At 46.3% G+C, this 16,557-nt stretch overlaps 1 protein-coding gene across 1 annotated transcript; it reads left to right on the top strand.

Annotated features, from left to right (window-relative positions):
* The first annotated feature begins 121 nt into the window (after positions 1-121).
* Positions 122-10,903, top strand: LOC132592134 (mucin-2-like). The gene is made up of 6 exons (XM_060274278.1): positions 122-268; positions 3,030-3,203; positions 4,320-7,670; positions 8,446-8,520; positions 8,825-8,910; positions 10,243-10,903. The coding sequence occupies exons 1-6, from the start codon at positions 199-201 to the stop codon at positions 10,312-10,314; spliced, it is 3,828 nt and encodes a 1,275-aa protein (XP_060130261.1). The 5' UTR covers positions 122-198; the 3' UTR covers positions 10,315-10,903.
* Positions 10,904-16,557: the final 5,654 nt, after the last annotated feature.

Below are 16,557 nucleotides of genomic sequence, written 5' to 3'. Positions count from 1 at the left end.
TTCAAAGGCTTTGGAGTCAAAAAAAGGAGCAGGTTTTGGGTACTCCACCCTCTGACTGTCTTTCAAACCAGGAAACCATGCCAAGGAAGTAAACCAATAGCAAGGATTTCTAGAAGCACCACTTGTGGTATTACTACACACAGAGTGGACCAGGCTGCCGGTCCCAGATTGAAAGGGCAAGCAAGAAGCATTGCCGGAATGGGCTGCTATCATTTGCCTGTGGTGCCCGTTTTATTATTGTGTCTTCCCTGCTGCACCCGGATCCGTGGTGAGTGACTACTGCCAAGTCTCACTGACTAATGCATAGGAACGTGTTGGAAGGGAGAAAGGCGACTTTGGAGGAAAGTCGACCTTCCAGAAACAGCCAAATCCTTGCGTTGGTTCACACACGAATCAGCTGTTAATAACCCTTGGCCAAAGAAAGCAAAGACCAAAGGAATGGAAACGTGTGTTTTTGTGGTTCATGTAAAAACGCGGGCGCAGAATTACTCAAGATCAGTGAAAAAACTATAGAGCTTGTCCATTGTACCACAAGGGGTAGCTCATAACTTTCAGCAAAAGGTGCATGAAATAACTCTGCAGTGATAGCAATCTTGCAATGCAGCATCTGAGCAACTTGGAGTAAAATAGTTACAGGTAGGTAGCCGTGTTGGTCTGACGCAGTCAAAGCAAAATAAAAAAATCCTTCCAGTAGCGCCTTAGAGACCAAATAAGTTTGTCATAGGTATGAGCTTTTGTGTGCATGCATGAAAGGATTTTTTTATTTGTTTTGGAGTAAAATAGACCGAGAAGAAACCTGTTCGGAACCATCATCCTGGCTCGGTTCTGTCTGTGGCACATTTTACTTTCACTGCGCCATGCTCCCCAGGGATTTTAGCCACTTTGGCAACAGAATAGCACCAGAGTTGTGTTTTGTGTTTTGTTTGTTTTGCTGGGAGCTGTTGAAATACGCTGGAGTGTTGTAACAGGCAAAGCCCCAGGGCAGTTTGGACCCTGCGCAGTGTAGAAACTGCTGCTGCTGCTTTTTCTTTTTGACATGGATTTTAAGGCTTGCCTCTAAGGCTTGCTTCGGGAATCGCTTTTGAATATTTGGGTGCATGTCAATTTCCTATCGGTTTCTTCTCTAGTTGTTCCCTGGGGAGGAGGGGAAGCATGTAAATTGAGGGTCAGCCACTGGAAGCCTCGGGGCCAAATCTGCCCCCACTTGAGGTGTCCACTTGACTCATGTCAAGTTTGTGGTCTACCAAGACTCCCAGATCCTTTTCACATGTGCTGCTCTCAAGCCAGGTGTCTCCCATCCTGTATTTGTGCCTTTCATCCCCCCTCAAGTGTAGTACTTTACATTTCTCCTTGTCAAACAAAATGAATTTTAACAAGGAGAAATGTAAAGTACTACACTTAGGGGGGGGGATGAAAGGCACAAATACAGGATGGGAGACACCTGGCTTGAGAACAGTACATGTGAAAAGGATCTGGGAGTCTTGGTAGACCACAAACTTGACATGAGTCAACAGTGTGATGCAGCAGCTAAAAAAGCCAATGCAATTCTGGGCTGCATCAATAGGAGTATAGCGTCCAGATCAAGGGAAGTAATAGTACCACTGTATTCTGCTCTGGTCAGACCTCACCTGGAGTACTGTGTCCAGTTCTGGGCACCACAGTTCAAGAAGGATACTGACAAACTGGAACGTGTCCAGATGAGGGCAACCAAAATGGTCAAAGGCCTGGAAACGATGCCTTATGAGGAACGGCTTAGGGAGCTGGGTATGTTTAGCCTGGAGAAGAGAAGGTTAAGGGGTGATATGATAGCCATGTCCAAATATATAAAAGGATGCCATATAGAGGAGGGTGAAAGGTTGTTTTCTGCTGCTCCAGAGAAGCGGACACGGAGCAATGGATTCAAACTACAAGAAAGAAGATTCCACCTAAACATTAGGAAGAACTTCCTGACAGTAAGAGCTGTTCAACAGTGGAATTTGCTGTCAAGGAGTGTGGTGGAGTCTCCTTCTTTGGAGGTCTTTAAGCAGAGGCTTGACAGCCATCTGTCAGGAATGCTTTGATGGTGTTTCCTGCTTGGCAGGGGGTTGGACTGGATGGTCCTTGTGGTCTCTTCCAACTCTATGATTCTATGATTCACTTTGTCCACCTGCTGCACAATTGCCAATGCAGAGACAAGTGTGGCGTGCGGATGGAGCAGTAGCAGTAGGATTCACTAGAAATCCAAGCAGGATAACCCGGGTGTAGCCTGTGGCTCTCTATCATCCCTTCCTAATAGCAGCCCCAACATTCAGCTGGTTGCTGACCTTGGGATCCAGCAAATGGCCTAAGAACAAGAGTATCTGCAGCACAACTGAAGCTTAGAACATAGGGGGCTTCCTTATATTAAGAGAGCAATTGATCCATGAGGCTCAGTACCGTCTCACTGGCTGGCAGTGGCTCTCCAGGTTGCAGACTGGGATCCCTTGGAGATCTTCCTGGGGACGCCAGGGATTGAGCCTGGGACCTTCTGAATGCAAAGCAGATTGAACCCTGAGCTGCACTCGTTCCCAAGCTATGCAGGCAGAAATCTTTATTATTAGCATTACTGCTAATGCTGGTGATTTGAGCGTTTCATAGAAAATAGAGAAACAGGTGTCTGCCCAGAAGGAGCTCACAGTTTAAGGCAGACAAACAGGGAGAAACTGAGGGATTGGTGGTTATGAGGATAAGCCAAAGGCCATGCAGGAAAATGTGGGTTTTAAGGGGAGTTTTGAAGGAAGGGAGAGAGGTGCTAAACTACAGGGGAGCCCAGTGAGAGACACAAAGGGATGCTTATAATCCATAAATATTTTCAAAAGAAAACAATCTTTTAAAAAAAATTGCTGAGCTGGGGTGCAAACTGGAGGGAAACTGTGTTGCCTTATCCCATGTCAGAACTTTTGTCTGTCTAGCCAGGTATGAAATTCTAAAAGAAATTTCCCGTTCCTGGAGAATGTGAGCTCTTTCTGTGCCACAGTGCCGCCCACAATCTCGCTTCTCTTCCTCCCCAGGTGCAGTCACAGTTCCCTCTGCCTTCACAATGAGCTCCAATCTCACCTCTGCACCACAAACAAACTCATCAGAGAAATCCACTTTGCCAAGTACAAAAGTCACAACAGCTGCTGGTCCCACCAAACATTCAACAACAGGGACTGCCCCAAGTCCTGATCCATCTTCCTCTGCAGGTAAAAGCGCTGTTCAAATCACAGCTGAGGAGACCACCACTGCTATTTCATTTTTTTAATTTTTTTTAATTATAAAATTAAACTTTATTGAATTACACATTAAAAATACATTCACAATCACACCATAAAAAATAAACAAAATTGTCCAAATCATAACAATCAATAACCAAACTTTTAAAAAGAACAAAAACAAGAAGACAAGCAAAATCACACACATACAAAAAAAGTAGAAATAATAATAATCATCATAGACATAATCATAATCATAAATTAATTCATAAAGAACATAAACATAATCCTAAATTAAATCATAAAAAATTATTAACGAATTCTTACATTCATTCTCTCTTTCATACCCCAAATTCCCATGTTGTCCTTTTCTTAAGATTAAATCTTCTTTCCCCTACCCCCCCACCCTCTCCTACTTCCAGTCTTTCCTATATATTGAGTTGTTCCATTCTTGATTAATGCATACTTATTTCCAATTTCTCTTTTTTCTTTAATTTCCTCACCCTTCATAAATCTGCCACAAGATTCGTTTTCTCTACCTTGTTTTTTAAATATATCTCAAAGGATTCCCAATTTTTTCCTACTTTCCCTTTCCCTATTCCTTTGGAGATCCCATATTTTATAGCCAAATTTTTAAATCCCATTAATTTCATTTGCCAATCACTGCTATTTCAGAAGTGTCTGTCAGCCCTGCAGAAGAAACCACTCATTCCCAAGCAAAAATGTTCACAGAAGAATTATCGGTCACCTCGCCAGCTGTACCCACACCTGGAAGCTATTCTACCACCACCTGGCCGCCGAGGTCCACCTTGGTAACTTTCCGTTCCACCTTCGCAGGTGAAGGCTCTCCTCCCATCAGCACCAAGGCCAAAGTCACTTCCACCCCTGTTGCTCCCACCATTTCACTGCTCCATACCACAAACACCCCCAGCCTCACTATTACTACAGCACCAAAGGCAAGCTCAGCAGCCCAGTCCACCACCCCATTGCTAAGCACATTGCCAACCATGGATGTCACCACGACAGCTGAGCCCTCCACATTGGCAACTTCTGTTACTGCCACAAGGTTCAGCACTTTGTCAGTCTCTGATCTGTTTTCCTCTCCAGGTAGATCCACAGCTCAGATCACAACTGTTCCAGCGCAACGTTCTCTCTCACCAGCTGAAACGGCAGCTGAAACTGGCACTCCATCCCATGTGGCTTCCAGCACGACAGAAAAAATCGCCACCTCCGTTAACACTGAGCCTACATCTTTTATCCAAAGAAGTGCAGTCACTTCAACAGAATTCATTTCCCCATCACTAGCTAAGACCATGGATGAAAGTACCACCACTACTGGCACACCGCCAGAAAAGACCACGTCAACAGGCCTCTCTTCCATCACCCCATCAACTAAAATCACAGGTCAAAACATGAGGTCCAGTAGCACTGAGCCAACACTCAGCCAACAACCAACAATGTCCCTTTTCTCTTCACTGCACGAGGCGACAGCTATCACTGGCACTTCAGAAGCTGGAAACGCACATTCTGCTACTTTGGAAGAAGAAACAAGCCCTACAGTCCTATCTTCAGCCTCTCGAGACAAAGCCACACCCAACACAGAATCTCTTGCTCCTTTGCATACCATAACCACAGCCAAAAGCATTGCCATCCCCAGCACTGAAGCAGAAAGATCCATGCAGGCATCCGTCTCTTCCACGGAACATCCACCGATCTTCAGCACCACTGCAGAAGTCACCTCCATAGCCCTTGCACCATCACTCTCAACTGTTCCCCCTCCATCCACATTCTCTTCTGCAGCCCTGCAGCCCCGCACCAACTCACCTCGGACAGTTGCCGTTAGCAGCTCGACAGCTGGAATGACCACCAGCCCTGGCGCTTTAGGTGATGTGGCTAGCAGCCCTACACCTGAAATCCCAGAGGCCATCAGCGCTATGATAGTAGAAGCTAGCTCAAGATCCCCATCACTAGCTCCTCAAGAGGTAACCACATTCGAAACCACAGAACGTAGAAATCTGACTTCAACAGAGGAGACCACCACTGCTTTTTCAGAAGTGACCACCAGCCCTGCAGAAGAAAAGACCACCAGATCAACAGGGTGGGAACCAACAAACCTGTTTTCAGCTGCTCCAGTTGGAAACACACCTGAACTCACATCTTCTAGTCCCACTCCTCCACCTGCAGAAGAATTGCTTGAAACCTCACCAGCTGTAACAACACCTGGAAGGTATGCTGCCACCACCTCTAGGCCACCCAGGTTCCCCCTGGTAACTTTCCATTCCACCTTCGCAGGTGAAGGCTCTCCTACCATCAGCACCACGGCCAAAGTCACTTCCACACCTGTTGCTCCCACCATTTCACTGCTCCAAACCACAACCAGCCCCAGCCTCACTACTACTACTACTACAGCACCAAAGGCAAGCTCAGCAGCCCAATCCACCACCCCATTGCTAAGCACATTGCCAACCATGGATGTCACCGCAGCAGCCGACTCCTCCACCTCCATCAGCACTGCCGGAGAAGACAATAGCTCAAGGCTGCCAGCATCCTACAGTCCAGAAGAAGCCACATCTGCAGAAGGAACCACCACCCCAACAACAGTTCACCCTTCATCCTATCCTGGTGAAACAAGCGTTGAGCCTACACCTTTTATCCAAAGAAGTGCCACCACTCCAACAGAATCACTAGCTAAGACCACAGATGAAAGTACCACCCCTGCTGGCACACTGGCAGAAGAGACCACGTCAACAGGACTCTCTTCCACCACCCCATCAACTGAAATCACAGGTCAAACAACAAGGCCCAGTAGCACTGTTCCAAAAGTAGCACTCGGCCAACAGCCAACTATGTTCATCAGCATTGCAGTAGAAGACAATAGGTCAAGGCTGCCAGGATCCTACAGTCCAGAAGAAGCCACATCTGCAGAAGGAACCACCACCCCAACAACAGTTCCTTCTTCCCATCCTGGTGAAACCACCTCTGAGCTCACAACATTTATCCAAAGTTATCAAGCCACTTCAACAGCATCAGTAGCTGCAACCAAGGGTGAAAGTAGCATTCCTGCTGTCACATCGCCAAAACAGACCACATCAACCACAACCGAGCTCACAACCACAACTGGAAGTTCCCCTGCCCTCACCTCAGGACCACAGATGACCTTCACAACCACCTCCGGAGATGAAGTTTCATCTACTACCAGTAAAACTGCCAAGGTCACTTCAACAGTTGCTTCTTCCACCATTTCACTGCTCAAAACTACAACCAGTCCCAGCCTCACTACAGCACTAAAGGCAAGCTCAGCAACCCAATCCACCACCCCATTGCTAAGCACATTGGCAACCATGGCAGCTGAGCCCTCCACATCTGAAACTGCCGTGACTGCCACTAGGCTCAACACTTTCTCAGTCTCCGATCTGTCTTCTTCTCCAGGAAAATCCACAGCTCAGCTCACAACTGTTGTAGCACACGGTTCTCTCTCACCAACTGAAACGGCAGCTGAAACTGGCACTCCATCACGTGTGGCTTCGAGCACGACAGAAGAGATCAGCACTGCAGTAGAAGACAATAGCTCAACGCTGCCAGTATCCTACAGTACAGAAGGAACCACATTTGCAGAAGGAACCACCACCCCAGCAACAGTTCATCTTTCTTCTTATCCTGGTAAAACGAGCGTTGAGCCTACACCTTTTATCCAAAGAAGTGCTGTCACTCCAACAGAATCACTAGCTAAGACCACAGATGAAAGTATCACCCCTGCTGGCACACTGGCAGAAGAGACCACGTCAACAGGCCTCTCTTCCACCACCCCATCAACTGAAATCACAGGTCAAACAACAAGGCCCAGTAGCACTGTTCCAGAAGTAGCACTCGGCCAACAGCCAACTATGCTCATCAGCACTGCAGTAGAAGACAATAGGTCAAGGCTGCCAGGATCCTACAGTCCAGAAGAAGCCACACCTGCAGAAGGAACCACCACCCCAACAACAGTTCATCCTTTATCCTATCCTGGTGAAACCACCTCTGAACTCACAACATTTATCCAACGTTATCAAGCCACTTCAACAGCGTTCTTCTCCCCATCACTAGCTGCAACCAAGGGTGAAAGTAGCATTCCTGTTGTCACATCGCCAAAACAGACCACATCAACCACAACTGAGCTCACAACCACAGCTGGAAGCTCCCCTGCCCTCACCTCAGGACCACAGATGACCTTCGCAACCACCTCCAGAGGTAAAGCTTCATCTACCACCAGTAAAACTGCCAAGGTCACGTCAACAGTTGCTTCTTCCACCATTTCACTGCTCAAAACCACTACAGCACCAAAGACAAAATCCACAGCGAAACCCACCACCTCACGGCAGGCTACCAAACGAACTACAAACGTCGCAAGGGCAACTGGCGTCACCACATCGTCAAAAATGGTGACCAAAATTATTAAGCGTCCAATTTCAGCGCCGGGTAAGCATACTGACTTTGACAATCACCTGAACAGGGAATACTCACACAAGCAGGGGTGCCGACTTGAATACAATATTGGGGGGGGGCGGTTAAGTTCTGCCCAACAGAATTGATCACATGATGTGGCTCACACCCCATTTGAATGGCAGTGGGCGTGGCCATCAACCCTTGGGAGGGGAAGCCCCCTCAAATATTTGGTGTGTGTGTGAAGGGACTTTGGCCCCTAGGAATTGGCTCCTAGGCACGCAAGTATGCATTTTGAGCAAATAAACAAACAAATAAGAAGTGGGTTTATTGAGCGTTCACCTCACACAGAACATAAACGGAGGTCAGACTACATCTCGTCTTTATCAAAATTGATATTATTATTATTTATTTATTAGTTCTGCATGGGGGAGAGTCTCACAACTGGGGCAGCACCACAGAGAAGGGCCTACTCATGTTCCCCACATGACAAACAACACCCATTGATGGGGACGCAAGCAGCCCCTCTCCCTAGTCCAGACATCCCCAAACTGCAGCCCTCCAGATGGCCTACAACTCCCATGATCCCTAGCTAACAGGACCAGTGGTCAGGGAAGATGGGAATTGTAGTCCAAAACATCTGGAGGGCCTGAAGTTTGGGGATGCCTGCCCTAGTCTCAGGGCCTGGGCTGGTTGATGGGGCCAAGCTTATGTGGAAAGCTGTTGCAAGGAAAGCTGTTGCCCCACTGTATGCAATGCCACCGGGCGATGCCCTTTTATTCAACTCAAGAGCTGACTTGTGTTCTTGCAGCTCCTTCAGCAGCTCCAGGTGGAACCAAGAGGCCCGCTCCAAGGCCTTCCTGCCCTTCTCTACCTCCGGATACAGGTAAGCGCTTGTCATCCAGGGACTGAAGCATCCCGTGTCGCTGTTCCTAAATCTCACCTGACTTTGCAATTTCTCTTCCTGCTTCCTTGCCCTGACGGGACGTGGGGTAGTTGAATGCTGCCCGTCGTGAAAAGCAGGATACAAATGTCTTAAATACTGGCAAGTAAAGCAATGAATTGACAGGCATTTATACAAAGACACATGATGTGGAGAAAAGGTTTTTCTTCCTGTTTGCTAATACTGGGACTTGTGGCGGAACTGATGCAGAAAAGGAACAATGTGTGATTTTCTCCTCTGCTGGCAGGTGGGACCCAGGTCATCTTGTCAATGGGCTTGACCACTACCCTGAATATCTCAGACCCCACAACCCAAGAGATGGTTTTGAACAAGGTGAGGCTTCATTATTATCATACAGAGTCCTCCAGGCAATTTCTGATTTAACATGGAACAATTTTAAGTGCTTGGTAACCATAATATCAGCTCTGTTTGGATCAGTCATCATTCCTTCTCTTAGGACTTTGTAGGGCTTTTTTATTACCATTTTTATTATTAAACAGTCTCAAAATATCTGTGGGATGTAAGCAATTTTGAGGTAAGGGATCACATCCAAGCCAAACGATTACAAGATGTATTCTTCTTTCTTTGGCGATAACTCGTAGCCGAGGAAGATTGTCTTCCATGAACACGGTCTTAATAGTGAGTCCGTAAGGCCAATTCTGGGATCCACATGTCCTTCCATAGTGGGGACATAAGTTTTGTCCTGAGTTTGAGCATCTTCAAAGTCCACGACACCTTTGGTAAAGGCTGTTCTCCATTTGGAGCGCTCACGGACCAGTGTTTCCCAGTTGTCGGTGTTTATACTAGATTTTTTTTAGATTTGCCCCGGGATAGTCTTTAAACTTCTTATGTTGACCACCAGATTTTGCTTTCCATTTTCAAGTTTGGAATAGAGTAGTTGCTTTGGAAGACGATCATCAGGCACCTGAACAACATGACTGGTCCAGCAAAGTTGATGTTGAAGAATCATTGCTTCGACACTGGCGATCAGAGAGAGGGGCACACAGCATTAGCACCCCAACAGATCTTGCTTTGCCATTAGTCACGGCTTTGGCTGCATCACAGAGCAAGCAGGTCGCTGTGTCTCCAGCTTCCAGGCTGCTTCCAGCTCCGTTCGCATACCACTCTGGCTATTGCCCTCCTACCTAGCAGCTGGGTGAGCAGGGTGGAGAAAAGGACCACTCATTAGCCTGGCAGAAGCCATCACTTAGGACTCAGCCACATCAGTCAAAAAATGTTTTGGATGCATTATAAACATGCAAAGCCAGATGGCACCAGAGAGCAAATAATTTTTCTATGTTTTTTACATAGCGGTTTCCCCCCTTTTGTTGCAGTGATTCAATTTCTGACTTATTTATAGCAATCTTTTCCTGTGTGAAGCTGGAGCTCTCTCAATTTAGCGAATTCTTTTGGGACGCTAATGAGGACACTTAAGTGGCCAGCTAAGGTCGTTGCCTTACAAAGAAATTTGTCTGACCCATTCAGTAAAATCCTCTGTTAGATTCTAACCTTCCCTGGGTATAGGATCCCAATAACTGGAAAGAATTCAGGGCCTCACCCAGACTGAACCCACCATGTCATCTTTAAATGCCAATAACATGAATTCATATACTGTATCTTATTCATTTCCCCACCCCACCCCTGTGTTTGTCCTTTCCTCTCCAGCTGAGTCACGACCTGAACGCCAAATTCCCCTGCGCTGCCTTCAGTGTGAAATGGATAGAGCAGATGAAGTAAAGCTCTAAAAGACTCACGGCAGCCGCTGGCCAATCAGAAATGAAGGCAGAATGAGTCCCACTAAAGGAGAAGGAGAGATTCTGTAGCAGCTGAGCTCCAGTTCTGATACAAGAGTGTCAACTGATTCTGTTTTTCCATCACATGCAAATGGATATCTCTAAGTGCAGACCCCTTGCTTGCAAAGCTTGCTGCTTATGCTTATCAGCAAATGGACCAGAGAGTTGGCATAGCACTGCGGTGAAGAGACTGAGCTACATATCCAGAAGGTCATTGGCTCAAATTTCACTCCTGCCATGAATTCACCAGGGGTCCTGAGGCAAGCCCTTTATCTTCAATGTACAGTATTGGTTGTTTTGGGTGCTATGTTGTGCCAGTCCTTCAGAAACAACCACACCCTTGCCTCTAATTGGCTAGATCCTTTTTCTTAAGAGGCTAGATCTCGAATTGGCTAGATCCCTTCTCTTAAATGTCAGTCACTGCTATGACTCCTTCCATTGGCCAAAACGTTGAAAGGTGAGGGAAGGCTAGTTTCTGGCGAAACTAATGAGGGAAAAAATCACTTGCACATGTTGCCTCACGTATCAGGCGCCAGAATCTTACTTTTAACAAAATAAATAAATAAATAAAAAGTGCACATTTTTGTTTGTTTGAGAATTTAGGAGCGGTGCAGATTTTGAAAGGCAGCTGCATTTCAGCCCTGCATAATCATTTCAGGGACTGCAAATTAGGTAGTTTCACGTGGAAATTCAAACTGAATCGAACTCCTCCCTCAACCCTAGAAGCCATCAAGGTGAGGTGCTTTTGTGACAACTGCAGGTGTGGACCGCCTGACCCACTCAGAGTCGCCTCAGGAGGACCGCAAAGAGCTCAGTGTCCCATCTCGTAATTTCTTCCTTATTAGAAATCCTTCTAACACCTCAGGCCATTAGTGTCCAGCTCAACGCTTCAGGAGTTTGCTAACTCTGTGACGCCACTGCCAAGAATCCAGTTCATTAATTTGGAAAGCTGTTTGGAGGGCTTGAAGGCAATCCTCCGCTCCTGTGCCCGCCCCCCCTCGCCAAATGCCAGGTTGCATAACAGCTTAGTCACCTATTAACTCTTTAATCAGCTTGGTAAAAATCTGCCTAATAAACCTTTGTGCAGCTGAATTTGGTTAAATGTCACCTTGGAGGAAAGTCAAATGCTTTGTGGTGGCAGCTCCAGATTTCGAAAACAGCTCAGGGAGGCTTCCCAAACGGAATCAGTGAGCGTCATCACAGAAGGTCCTCAACTCTACGGTTTTCCATGGGGAAGAGGCAGGGGAATATCTGCATGGGATATTCCCCATAGGGAAATTCACCTGCTTGTGGGCTGTGGACTTAGATTCATTGTCTCAATCAACAGCTAGGGGTCATTTCTTCGCCATACGTTTCCAAGCACAATTCAAAGTGTTGGTGTTGACCTTTAAAGCCCTAAACAGCCTGGGCCCTGTATACCTGAAGGAGCATCTCCACCCCCAGTGTTCAGCCCAGACACCCAGGTTCATTTCCGAGGGGCTTCTGGCAAGATGTGACCTTACTGCAAGATGTGAAGCTACAGGGAACCAGGCAGAGGGCCTTCTTGGTGGTGGCACCCACCCTGTGGAATGCCCTCCCATCAGATGTCAAGAAGATGAGTAATTCTATAGAGTTTGGATTTGATATCCCGCTTTATCACTACCTGAAGGAGTCTCAAAGCGGCTAACATTCTCCTTTCCCTTCCTCCCCCACAACAAACACTCTGTGAGGTGAGTGGGGCTGAGAGACTTCAAAGAAATGTGACTAGCCCAAGGTCACCCAGCAGCTGCATGTGGAGGAGCGGAGACACGAACCCGGTTCCCCAGATTAGGAGTCTACTGCTCTTAACCACTATACCACACTGGCTCTATAACATTTAGGAAACATCTGAAGGCAGCCGTTTTTAAGGTTTGCTGCTTTATTATGTTTTTATATATGCTGGAAGCTGCCCAGAGTGTCTGGGGAAACCTTGTTGGATGCGCAGCATACAAATAATAACATTATTATTGTTATTGTTATTATTATTATTATTATTATTAATTCAGTTCTTTTATGAACCAATTTTGAAAACCCAAATTCTATCAAAGATAGCAAAAGAGGCACATTTAACTATTGCTGATTTTAAATGACATATCAGTTATGAATTGCATTAAGATGCATTTTCCTGTTGTAAGTTGTTTGAATTCCCCCAATAGAATACTGAATAATAATAATAATAATAATAATAATAATAATAATAATATATTTTATTTTATTTATACCGCGCCCTCCCCAGTGAGAGCAGGGATCAGGACGGCTGACATCAATAAAATTACAATAAAACATAAAAGAAAGAAAATCAGTTGATTAAAATGCAGATTAAAATACAATTTAGATTTAAAAATTGTTTTAAAATGCAGCCTCATTTTAATATGACAAACAAATCAACCAATCTGGCGCTAGGTGAAAATAAATTGGAGACTAGCATTTAACAGATGAAGGTGCCTCCTAGTAAGAATCTCCTCTGTCATCCTTCAGGAGAATTCTCCCAGCCTTCTGGTCTGGCTCTAAAACATGCACACTGAGGTCCAGCTCTGAGGGCCTTCTGGCAGTTCCTTCCCTGCTAGAAGTGAGGTTACAGGGAACCAGGCAAAGGGCCTTCTTGGTGGTGGCCCCCGTCTTGTGGAACGCCCTCCCACCAGATGTCAGGGAAATAAACAACAATCTGACTTTTAGAAGACATCTGAAGGCAGCCCTGTATAGGGAAGTTTTTAATGTTTGATGTCTAAACCACTGAGGCTCTTGGGCTTGCTGATCAGAAGGTCCGCAGTTCGAATCCCCGCAACGGAGTGAACTCCTGTTGCTCTGCCCCAGCTCCTGCCAACCTAGCAATTTGAAAGCATGCCAGTGCAAGTAGATAAATAGGTACTGCTGTGGCAGGAAGGTAAATGGCGTTTCCGTGCGCTCTGGTTTCTGTCACGGTGTCCTGTTGCAGCAGAAGCAGTTTAGTCATGCTGGCCACGTGATTCGGAAAGCTGTCTGTGGACAAACGCTGGCTCCCTCAGCCTGAAAGCGAGATGAGCGCCACAACCCCATAGTCGCCTTTGACTGGACTTAACTGTCTAGGGGTCCTTTACCTTTACTTTTACCTTTACCTATGATGTTGATGATGGGAGCAGCCCAGAGTCTCTGGGGAAACCCAGCCAGATCAGCGAGGTATAAATAATAATAATAATAATAATAATAATAATAATAATAATAATAATTCCACCCCCCACTCAAACAGCCCTATGCGGTTAATGGATAATCAATGGGCTCCTGCTGAGTGTCAGCTGGAAAATGGAAATTGACTGGGGGTTGGACTGGATGGCCCTTGTGGTCTCTTCCAACTCTATGATTCTATGAAAACCAGGAGGTGAGAAAGAAGGAAAAGGAAATTGGCCTGTTCTATTCTCCGGCAGCTTAGAGCCGAGATGGGGGACCTCAAAGGAAAAGGGACAATTTCAATTTCAACACCTTTATTGGCATATATATAAAATATAAAAACAAAGACAAAACATATAAAACATATAGGTCATTAGTATAAATAGTAACTCTACATCATACAGAAATAATGGTGAGCAGGAGGAGGAAGAGGGACAATTTATGAGCCTTGAACGCGAGTGTAAGCTGGGATTCGACATTTGAAAAGCCAGGAATATCTCCATCGATCTAAACCTTGCAAGATTCTTTTGATAGCAGTGAGGCGCTGCTGTGACGTTTGCCCTGCTCACAAGTTGTGCCTGTTATCAGTGATGCTGCCTTTTACGGGCTGGTGACATAATGCCCTCTCTTTCCCTTTGCAAGGCCAAGGCCAAGGCGTTTGTTCCAGCCGAGTGGAGACCCCTTAGTGACCCACGGTCTGTGACCTCATCAGCAGAGTTAATGGGCCGTGTGGGAATTGGCAGAATTAGCATGTTTATATCTCCGAGGCTCCTCAAGCGTGACCAGAAGGCTCATTGAACATTCCTCGCCCTCTTGGAGTGGGCGATGCTTGCAAGCAGGAGCGGCTGGCTTGCATGCCAAGTCTTCCCGGACTCCCTCCTACGTTTTGGGGGTTCTTGAGGGTCCCACAGCAAAATGTGACACCTGATCTAGTGGTTTGGAAACCACGTCCTGGTTTGGAAACCACGGAGTCATCGGCAGAGGTGCACCTAGGATCCCTTGGCAAGGAGCTGTATTGGCACACGCATACACAGAGGGGAAAAAAATAACTTTACCCCACTAGCCAAATTAGAAATTACTACATTTTATAAGGGGGTGCGGGTGGCGCGGTGGTGTAAACCACTGAGCCTTGTTCGGGCCCAGCTCCTGCCAACCTAGCAGTTTGAAAGCACATCAAAGTGCAAGTAGATAAATAGGTACCACTACAGCGGGAAGGTAAACAGCATTTCCATGCACTGCTCTGGTTCGCCAGAAGTGGCTTAGTCAATCATGCTGGGCACGTGACCCGGAAAACCTGTCTGTGGACAAACGCCGGCTCCCTCGGCCAGTAAAGTGAGATGAGCACGCAACCCCAGAGTCATTCACGACTGGACTTAACTGTCAGGGGTCCCTTACCTTTACCTTTTTACATTTTACAAGACCAAAGTACTTGAAGCATCCCGAGTTAGGGTACGGTGAGGAGGAAGGGAGGGAAAACTGCACGCCTTTGTGATACAGTGTGAGATGTATGGGAAGCTTCTGCAGGTGACCTTTCCATGATAATGGGGTACACATATGCGTCATATACCCCATAGTCTGATAGGTGATTTTAGTGCTTTGAAGATACTCAAACTCAGGACGCAAGGGAGAAACGTGCTAAGAGGAGGAAGGCACACTTGTCAAATCCACACCATGATCAACTCCTGTCCGGAAACCAATGTCCCCACTGTGGAAGGATGTGTGGATCCAGAATTGGCCTCCACAGTCACTCATTGTTAAAACCGTGTTTATGGAAGACAATCTTACTCAGCTATGAGGGATCGCCGAAGAAGAAGAAGAAGAAGAAGAAGAAGAAGAAGAAGAAGAAGAAGAAGAAGAAGAAGAAGAAGAAGAAGAAGAAGAAGAAGAGGAAGCCTGTAATTACTGGATTCCTTGGAAGCATCTTGTGGCTGTGAAGGATTTAGGGCAGGACTCAGGGGGCGCAAAATAATAAAGAAATAAAAAAATGAGTTATTGTGGGAATAAGCAAGCCATTAAATCTTTATTACGGTCATAGACCAGCATAAGTAGGTTGGGGTACAATCATTTAAAATCTGTGAAACGTTTTGGAAAGCTAAAATTATTAAAACAGAAGGTACATATAAAAGACTGTAAGAATCTAAAAGAAGCGAAAAGAAGCTAAAAGAAGGGTGAGGAGCATCAAACGGATGTGGAAGAGCATTCAAGGTTAGTACAGTATATAAAAGGCTATAGCTATCAATTGACAAAGCACTCCAATATGAGTGTTCATTAAATCTAGTTTGTGGCGCAGGTCACCAGCCAACGAGTTTTGAACGTTGCTGTGCAGAACCTGGCAACATTGTACGTTGTAGCAGGGTTGGTATCTCAAAGCAGCAAGGAGGTATAGAATTGTCCTGTGCTCCCTGGGTGCTGATGGAGTAGTGGGGAGATGAGGTGAATATGGATGTCTCTATAATATAGGCACTGGAGAAGCACATGCTCTATTGTTTCTATTTGTCCAGAACCACAGGGGCATTGTCCATCTGAGTAAACTGGGGAATATTTAGGGGGAGGACCCAATTTGGTCCTCGCTCGGGGCTCCATGTTACCAAAGTCTGCCCCTGCTCACGGGTTCCCTAAGAACGCAGGAAGAGCCCCTGCTGGATCAGGGCCAAAGGGTGTTCCTGATCCAACATCCCATTTCACACCATGGCCAACCCCACGTCTCTGGGAAGGCCCCCACAAGTGGGGCAAAAGAAGACCCCGGCTGCTGGATCAAACCAAAAGCCCATCTCATCCCCCTCAACCGCCCCGTTTCAACCGGGACATCCTGGAATTACAAAAGCCATCCCTTATAGTAATATAATAATTTATTATTTCTATGTTGCCCATCGGGCTGGGTTGCAACTACGGCAAGCTTTTTTCTTCTCCACCTTTACATCAGGTGAGATTATTGCTGCATCGAGACTATATCCTTCCTGGATAGCTCAGTTGGTTAGAGTGTGGCGCTGCTGATAACGCCAAGGTTGCAGGTTCGATCCCCATA

Source organism: Zootoca vivipara, chromosome 5 (genome assembly GCF_963506605.1).
Source record: "Zootoca vivipara chromosome 5, rZooViv1.1, whole genome shotgun sequence".
NCBI lineage: Eukaryota > Metazoa > Chordata > Lepidosauria > Squamata > Lacertidae > Zootoca > Zootoca vivipara.
The sequence above is the reverse complement of the archived record's forward strand: the minus strand, read 5'-3'. Positions and strand labels throughout refer to the sequence as shown.